This window comes from Zeus faber (genome assembly GCF_960531495.2).
Source record: "Zeus faber genome assembly, chromosome: 20".
Taxonomy (NCBI): domain Eukaryota; kingdom Metazoa; phylum Chordata; class Actinopteri; order Zeiformes; family Zeidae; genus Zeus; species Zeus faber.
Window position 1 is genome coordinate 24,251,827 of NC_137207.1, and position 9,442 is coordinate 24,261,268.

Sequence of the window (9,442 nt, forward strand, 5' to 3'; positions counted from 1 at the left end):
CACACACACACACACACACTTAAACTGAATGCATGTGATCCAATAACTAATAATGTGCTTAGGTAATAGAGGCTAATTAAGCCCGAAAATGCCAATGAGGGAAGGCTGCAGCCATTCACAAAGCAGATCCCAGGGACATGCAGGACGGGTGTAGGGAAAGTAAAAAAGGTTAGAAAAGAGGACAAGAGGGAGATAGAGACAGACAGAGGTTATAAGAGAGAGATGGGTAGAGAGAGAGAGACAAAGGTAAATACAGTGTGTTTGTGCACCATTGGGTTTGGGACCACTCAGACAAATGGTCTTGTCATCAGATTTTAATCAGAAAATCTAAACATAGAGCAAAGTCAACAAAGAGGACATCTGCCAGCATTATGCTGCCCGAAAAAAAAATAAAAATAAAAACACAGTAGAAGATAAAAAGCATTTGCAGCAATTTCATTATTTTCTGCATTCACTAGTTAATGACATTAAAATGTATTAAAATGCAGAAAACTTGCTATCCAAATGCTTCTGTTCTAACTTGTAGTAATTCTATCTATAATAATGAAGGTATCATAGGTATAGGTATCAGGTGTTTTTCTTCTTCCTTTCCCCCATTTTTTAAAATAATAAATGGGACATCCACTTCCTGTCATTTCCCTGGTGCGAGGTATAAAAATAAACAGTGTCCGGAAAAAAAAAAAAAAGGGCAGACCCTTAATTATCAGTCGCTATGATTCAGCAGGAAAGCCATATCGCGACCTGCCGTGACTCTCCCCCCCCTCTATCTCTTTCCTCCCGTTAAGAAATTCAGAACCTGAGAAGAATGAGAAAAGCGGATCAATCTTATGGATTGTTCCGGAATTCCACTCAAGCCCGCTCTCCATGTGACCGCCACCTCGCCGGCTCCGTGGGGTTTGATCCTCCATCTGGTCAGAAAGGCTATGCACGGAATGCCAAAGATGATAACGCTGATTGGATGAATGCTCATTCATATGGATGATGAGGAGGGAGGAGGACGGTTGACAGTTTTCGGTTGCCAGTTGTAACCAGTACAATGAGGCCAGTTTTAGTTACATTGCACTGTACGGTGGGTTCGGGCAGTTAAAGGGGGGGTCCGTCTTATCTTTTAGTCTCCAGCTTCCTCTCCCTCAACACAGTTCAGTTACTGGTCCACTTCATGCTTTGACCTCAAAGGAAACTGCGGTGTAGATGGAAAATGTGAAAGAAAACAACTCATATTGCATCATTCACTGGAAATGCTGCTCGTCGGTCTACATCAAATATTGGCAGGAAATGAAAAAACACATTACTGGTGCATTCCGTTGATGTCGGAACCTTTGACCTCCCTACTTGGTAGTGCAAGTGCAAAGGAACAGACATTATAAACTTGGTACATTTATATTATAAATGTATGTATGCATGCACTATTTATCAGAATCACAATGTGTTTGTTAGGCCAGGTACATTTACAGATATACTAGGAATTTGTCATGGTGAGCTTTGGTGTGTTTCACTACAGACGATTAGCATAAAACAACAGTCTGGAAAAAAATGGAGAGTAAAATAATAATAAAATACAATGACAATCTAAAATGAAGTAAAAATACTATAGTAATATGTACAAATAGCTGAAAAATACAAAACAGAATTATATGCATTGTTTTTAATGTGATTCTGATTTACTACCCCTGTACCCTTTCTGTCAATATGGAAATAATTGCTATATCCATAAATCTAAATCCCTTGGCTTGAAAAACATGTTGGATTACATCATGTTCATCTAAAAGTGTGAGAGTCCTCACAAGCTGCCGTGTTGCTCTCTTTTTTTTTTATCCTCAACAAGTGTGAGGTTATGTGAAATACATAAAATACACGAGGCAGAGGGCGTCTATAACAAGAGTTGTCGGTAAAAATAAACTGCTAATATGTGCAGACCGCGGAGAGAGATTCCAGAGTACATTCCCCGTGTGTCGGGGTGAGGCCGGAGGTTGAGGAGGGGGGCGAGGCTCTATTTACGCCCCATCCCAAAAGCGAGATCCATAACATCAACACAAATAAAGAATAAGGTAACAGGAGGAAAGATGTAGAGATGGATTTACAGTATACTCTACGCGTGACCCCGCGTGGAGAGAGAGAGCGAGACAGAGAATACCTCAGCGTTCTGTTTGTGCTAATAAATTTAATAACAGAGTGATGAGAGCGCCGAGTCTTGTGATGGAAGGTGGAAGGCAGACAACAGGAAGGCTGTGTCTGTGCTGCCCGGGCCCAGGAATGTGGCTTTGGCCTACTGGGGGTCTGCACATAGTCTCACACACACACACACACACACACACACACACACACACACACACACTCTCACACACACACACACTCACAGACACACACACGCAAAGACATACCTCCACCATCTATTTGCTTCTGAAGGTTGTGGTCAATCACAACTTTGTTTGCACAGCAGAGCGGAGGACTTCACCCTTGTGTGACTGACAGTGTGTATCAGTGATTAAACATTACACCCAAATCAAAGTTTCACAAACACACACACCCTCAGTATTATCTTTACAACCTTCCCCTCCGTTTCTCCCCAGGCCTCCGTTGAAAAATCTCGTAAAGTGAAGTCAGCTTTTATTTTTCTTGGCGTTTTTCTTGACTAAATACTTTTTTTTTTCACTGTAGTGCTGTGTCTGATTGGAGTAAGTGGGAGCAGTCGCTTTTAGAAGCTCCTCCATTAAATTTGGGCTTACTGTATATCAACCGAACGGTAAACCCTTCCATCTTGAGCTTCCCTATTGTTGTGTCACCCTGCAGCCTCAGATTGTAATTTGTATTTTAATTTGTATTGTAATTTGTATGTACCATAAATGCACATGTACTGAACATCTGGGTGTCGAAACAGATAGGATGGGTGGGAAACGAAAGAAACACCTTCTTACCCTCTGCCTCAATGTGATGAATTCTCAGCCGGACGTACGAATATGGTGTTGATTACATTACTTTTGATTATGTTGTGTGTCTTAACTTCCCTTTTATCTGGTAGGTGTGATTGATTTAATGGCGGATCAGAGGCAAGTGATTGAATAGTGGCCACATAAGAAGTTAAACTCAAACACTGGTATTGACTTAAGCTCATTGGCATTCCACAGTTGAGATAAAGGACCGTACAGTAGGTGCAGCATAGGAGGGCTTGGTCAACCAGTGTGTATGTGTGTTTGTGTGTGTGTGTGTGTGCTTAGGTTGCCCAAGCACTAGAAGCTGTTAAAATTAAATCCATACTCTGCATACCTTTCACTGTGTAGCCATTGGAATTTGCCTTTTTTGCATCAGCCTGCGTTCAACCGGTCTCAACCTCTCTTATTTGACGGGTAACTCCATTTGGAGGACAGAGTGAAGAATTGGGGTGAAACAAGGTTGAGAAACCGCTGATGGGTTAGGAGGCAATAATATTGTATTCTGAGATTGTTTCCCAGAGTTCCTCCTTAAGGTGAAATGTGGAATATGCTGGGAATAAAAGCCTATACCGTATTGCTTTGTGGAGGTTTAGTTACATGACTGATCTTTGAATGTCCTCAACCAAACTGAACATAAACAAAGAGCGCGTAGCCCTACGTGCTGAATTGATGTACACTTAAGTGTTGGCCTTGTGTGATGTTGGGGTCAGTTTGGGCAGGCAGATCTGAGCAAGCCATCAAAGCCCTGCGTATTTGTCTTCCTCCTCTCCATTTCCACTCTAGTAACCAATACAGGCCATTTCTTTGGGGATCTCTCATGTCACTTCTGCTACCAGGGACCCCAGCTTTGCGTTCGACTGGCTCCGCTTCGCTTCGCTTGTTTGCATGTTCTCCCCGTGCTCACATGGGGTTTCCTCCACCTAACGTCAGTAAGGACCCCCCCCCCCCCCCCCCGCACACATCATTGTCTGACCAGCGATTGTCTGACACTCACCAGGTCCCCGTTCGCGTTGACGATCCTGCCCACTGCTCCTGACTGCCCCCCCAGAGGAAGGACAAGCCAGGATGGGTTAAATGCAGAGGCCTCATTTCACTGGCCACCATCCAAAAAGCGTGTGTGTGCATGTGTTGTAGTGTGGTGTGTTGTGTGATAATTAAAGATTCTTCTTCTTCTTCTTCTTCCTGGCCCGTCCTCCTCATAGCTCAGAGCAAACAGACTCCACAAGTCTCCAGAAGGAAGAAGCTACTACTGCTGCTGTGTGATGTGGGACAAGTGACTCATTGTAGTATAAAATCGGCACTAAAACATCCAACACTACAAATAATTACGCACTTATTTAGTCAGTCATTTGGACATTCTCGCTCTTCCTTGACACATGAGGCACATAAGTATATAGTTATAATTAATAACGATAACCCTATACAGTATCCATTGCTAGCATATTTCAACCAATCTCTAGACCAATGGTGTGTTGCAATTAACAAAACAAGGATTTCTCTAATGGAGTATGGAAGTACAATCAACATTAATCAATCTCAAAGCTTTTAATGCATGTATGTGTGTGCATATTATGTTACGTAAAATTTCGCCAGACTTGCACGTCTTTTCCTGAAGACAACATTCTCTAGCGTACATTAGCATAGCATAGCATACATACATATAAGTGATTGCAGTACATTTGTAGCACCATGATATTATCAATAGCTTTCATCGTTTAGAACTTGAGATCAGCGGACGTAAAGCCAAAACAATTTCAATTTTAATCAAACCTCTACTACAGTATAACCCCCGAAAACACTAAGCACTCAATACATTGGAACACATGAATGAATTTCGAGCTCCTTGTCCTCTCAGGTCCAGCCCGGTGAAGCTGTCTCATCTTTAGGTGTAGCCCACCAGGCGAGGGGTGCTGGGAAAGCTCTTGCGCATGCTCATGCACTTTTCCTGGTCCAGGAACAGCGAGTTGGCCTTGACGGACAGGTCGTGCTCCAGGATCACCTTGGTCTTGACCAGCGTCTGTAGGGTACTCTCCGCCTCCATCAGCCTCTCCTGGAGCCTCTGGATGGTGTCCTCGATCTCCCTCACCTCGCCCACCAGTCTGAGGATGAAAAAGATGTGACAGGGATGGATTAACCCCTAGAAGAAGAATCACTTTATTGGTTCTTGTGCGGAAATTTCTCCTCTAACCTATCCTCACTATTAAGGTAGTAGTGGAAAGACATTGCATGGTGCCCAGGGACCAGGGACCAATACCTTGGTCAAAAGTCTCAGCAGAAGTGTCATGCAGGGTTTTTAAGATGGGAAGAGCATGGGGATAACATGCAAACCCCACAGAGAGAAGCTCCACTTGTGTTACAAACCATACCTATTTGCTTTGAGTCAACAGTGCTAACCACTGAGCCACCATGCCACTTAAGGCAAAAACTCCAGCAAAACAATATATATTTTCACCACCTAGCCCATGGGGACCAAATTTGTTCTCCAGCAGCACAAACTAGCTAAGGTGCTACCTGTGATGCGGGTTGTCCCTGCAGAGTTCAACGTTGGGCCTGTGGGTCCTCTCCTCCATTCTGGTTTGAGCCACTTTCAGCGGGCTCTCCTTGTCCTTCAGGGCCCTCTTCAGAGACTCGATCAGCATCTCCGTCTGAAAGATCTCCTGCAAGGTCTGTGGAGAGACAAGAATGGTGAGGTTGCTTCATAATACAAGACTAAATAATCCATCATCGATCGATGATAGCTACAGGTCATTTGATTCAGAGGGATTCAGGTGAAATGGGCTGACAGGAGAATGAAAGCAAACCCTTTTTTTTTTTTTTTTTCAAAATCCCTTTGTTGTTAACTCATCCAAAAAGACAAGCACACGAGTTAAGGAAACTTTGAACTGTCTTATTGCTATTGACAAATATTACAGTACTATGAAGTGATAACTCCACTCCCTCGACTCTTCAAGAATCAAGGTTTGTGAAAGATTCTGTGGCTTACATAACAGCTGTTGTCTGGGCATGAGGACATCCAACAGGTGATGTGATTTTTAAACCATAAGCCCTGACAATTTAGTGTGGGAACAGTAGAGTCCAGTGTGGAGAACAAACAGAGGATAAGAGCCCACGTAATAAAAGAGCCGTCTATTTTAGCTCCCTTCTGTTTCTCTGTAAATAGTATTTGTTCAAATTGCTCGCCATAAGGAAAGGACTGAGTGCTTAATTTTAGCAGCGGCACATCAGGGCTTTTGAGAGGAAGAGTGGAACCGTTCCAAAAACTCACATGGTCTTCGTCTACATGTTTGTTCCTATTAAACGGTAAACTTAGTTAGACACCGCAAGACGCCGGTGAATGGAGTATTGTTTTCAGCCTCAACATATGAGGAGGAAAAACAAAACATATTCCTAGTTATAATTCCTGAGGTTTTATGCTTCGTTACTTAGAATACGCAAGGTAAATGAAAACGGAACCATGACAGAAACAAAGAGGGCCAAACAAGCGAAGGTGAGGAGGTGATGGCGCTCGACGTTGACCTTGGCCAGGTGTGTTTGCAGGCTGTTCTTGGCGTCTGCGGTTTCTGAAATGCGATTGGTGAAAGCCACGTTGACGTTGTTGAAATGGCTCCACATCTCATTGGACGTGGTGTTAAGCAGCACCTCGATCTCGTCCCTGAGCTTGTGGGAGGCAGCGCGCTCGCTCTGTGACAGCAGGATGTTGTCATCTGTGAACTTAGACCACGAGTCCGGAAGGGAGAGCCTAAGGCGAGTAGAAAAAAACAGCATCAAAACACAGGAAAACAACCATAGAGCGATATAATAATTATCACAATATATTTACATTACTTTATATTATGCCACCTGAAAATCGCATTCTATGTACGTACTATCTAATTAAAGGCCCTCATGCGTCAAATATGAAACTCACGAGGGGTCCATCCTTTCGATTCCTCTGTAGTAGCTGATCCCATCTGAAGTGTTCCTCAGATGGTGGCACCTGTTGTCTATTCTCTGGGCCGTCACTTTGTCGCTCAGGTCTCTCTCCAGCTCATGCTGGGCGGCTCGGTTTGACCTGAAGTCACCCGCACAGCCCACAGGCACAATTAAACGATGCGGAGCTACATCAAAACCATTCACCAGTCACTCAACAAAATGGCGGGACAGTCTTTTTACCCCACAATGCAACGTAAAAACTGGCATTTTGTAGATGTAGATTTGCTATCTAATGTTAATGCTAATCTAATGTTTGAATGCTATACATGTGCACATGGTGTTTGATGATGATTCAGTGACAAGACAGCGATGGAGTCAGATATAATTTTTAAGTTCGGCAAGTTCTATTTTTTAGCTGTCTTAGTTCAAACTCACACCAATTGTGCGACTGCTCTTTCCAGATGCCGCCTCATTCTCTCCTGACACGACTTAATGACTTCCACCTCCTACATGCCGCAGAAAAACATGACATGAGTAAATACATAAAAATATATGAAATGCAATTGATGTGACAGATCACACAGAAAACGTGCGAGGTGCATTTCCAAACCCTTGCTTTGTTACCCTCATTAGGTCTTTCTCCACACGGTCGTGGACCAGATCGATGGACCTCCGCTTCTCTCGGTGGTAGAGACACTCTTGAGACATCTGGTAAAGTATTAAAGTAAACAAAAGTTTTTGTGATTTTGTCAAGTAGCATGAAGACCTTGGGAATTTTGCACTCAACAATATGAAAACACTAGTTTTGGATCAGGAATATAACGACCAATCAAAAGATAACAAGTGCAAGATCAGTTTTCTAGTGCTTGTAGAACGTGGTCTGGTCACTATAGCATTGTCATGTTAGAGAAAAGGGAGACTGCACTGAAACAAATAAGAAAGAAATTTTCAGAAAAAATTGAGAAATTGGGAGCATCAGAGTCATTCCGTCATTGGGGAGAGGTGTGTAGGAGAACTATCCTGTATCCTGGAAGGAACTCAGAAGGCAGAGGCAAGTGTATGCTATGTTTGTAGCGGAACACAGGGCACGAGCATGCAGGTGTGCTGGTATAGATCTCTTAGCAACCTTTTACCCCCGCACCGCAGTTTTGAATTCAATACAGTCAGCCAAGGTAGGCCACTGTTGGACTAATATGGGAGAATCAGCAAAGGCTGAATATGAGACAGAAATTAGCGGAACAAAGCAATTTTGTAGACATGAGAGGATTGATAGCGAGACTAACTTCCTCAAGGAGGCCACATGCGCTGGTCAAAAAAAAAAGTGCTAATTTGTTTCTGAGGTCCGTGAGAACACCTCCTGCTATCTGATCAGATATCAGCGTCACCCTATCTCCAGCCCCATCGAGTTGACTCGACCTTTAGGATCAAATGCTATCTGGGTTGAACACAAGAGCAGAGCTGCCTTTTATAGGCGGTTGCCTGGTAACTAACAAGCCATAATGTGACCTAATTAAGAGTGAATGAGGACCTCTTGCTCTGAGCCACCGCAAAGGATGACTGGGGATGTAGTGATGCTCAACATACAGACCTCCTTCACTGCCAAACAAGGTGATCATTGATGATTATTAAAGAGTGCACTGGAGGCAAAAATGCTAGTTGTAAATACAATTTACAAATTGGGTCCATTAAGGTACACGCTAGAATAGTAGTAGTGGCATTTCATTGAGGATTAGTTCAAACCTGTTGGGGCCCTTCGGTCTCTGCCAGAGCTCTCTCCAGCCTCCTCTTGACCTCAGTGAGCGCCGCTATCTCAGTCACCATGTTGTCGATCTCATGGTTAAGCTCGGACCTCCAGAAGACGATGTCGTTGAGGCGCTCCCCGATGTTTTTGCTGGTGCTCTCCTGAGTACGTCTGGTCAGCTGCTCCTTGTCCTGCATCAGCCGGATGGTGTCCTTCCTGAGCCTCTCGGCGCTATTCCTCGATGACTCGGACTCGCGGTAGTTGTACTGGTTGGACTTGTACCAGTCATCAGGAGTGTAGCGGGTGTTCAGGACCGTCCGGTTGGAGGGGTAGAACATGGTCTTGGCACGCACCAGGTCCAGGTTCTCCCTCTGTATGGTGGCCAGAGACGGAATGACTCCACTGGCCTTGTAGTAGTTGCTAGTCCTCCACAGGTTGGCACTGGAATTCATGGCCAGGGCCGGCTGGGGGCTGCGGTAACTGGATGCCATGGTGGAGATGGCCGGAAGAAAGTGGCTGGTTTTGGGCCGGGCATATGTGGCTGTCAGCGTAGAACCAATTAGCTCCATTTGTTCCACGCAGGACACCTCTGTTCTTCTGAATTCATGAAATACATTGTCTGTTACTTAATGCTTTTATAAACATTTACAATTGACCCTTTTTTGGGCTTTATACTAACCATATGACTATGCATAAGCAGTGTGCATTTCAGAATATTAAATATTTTATTTTTCATTGTTTTACAAGTGTAGCTACACTCTTAACAATGGAAATTGCTATGTTGAAGGTTGAAAATCTGGCCTCCAACAGAATGCAGTTCAATGGCCCTACAATACTGATAAATACAAAATATAATAGA

General features: G+C 43.8%; 1 protein-coding gene across 1 annotated transcript; it reads right to left on the reverse strand.

Moving 5' to 3' along the window:
* Positions 1-4,812: 4,812 nt before the first annotated feature.
* tekt3 (tektin 3) lies at positions 4,813-9,152 on the reverse strand (the record flags this gene model as incomplete). The annotated part of the gene is made up of 7 exons (XM_080021894.1): positions 4,813-5,029; positions 5,442-5,596; positions 6,447-6,669; positions 6,838-6,981; positions 7,278-7,348; positions 7,467-7,550; positions 8,583-9,152. The coding sequence occupies 7 exons, from the start codon at positions 9,150-9,152 to the stop codon at positions 4,813-4,815; spliced, it is 1,464 nt and encodes a 487-aa protein (XP_079878020.1).
* Between the last annotated feature and the right edge of the window lie 290 nt (positions 9,153-9,442).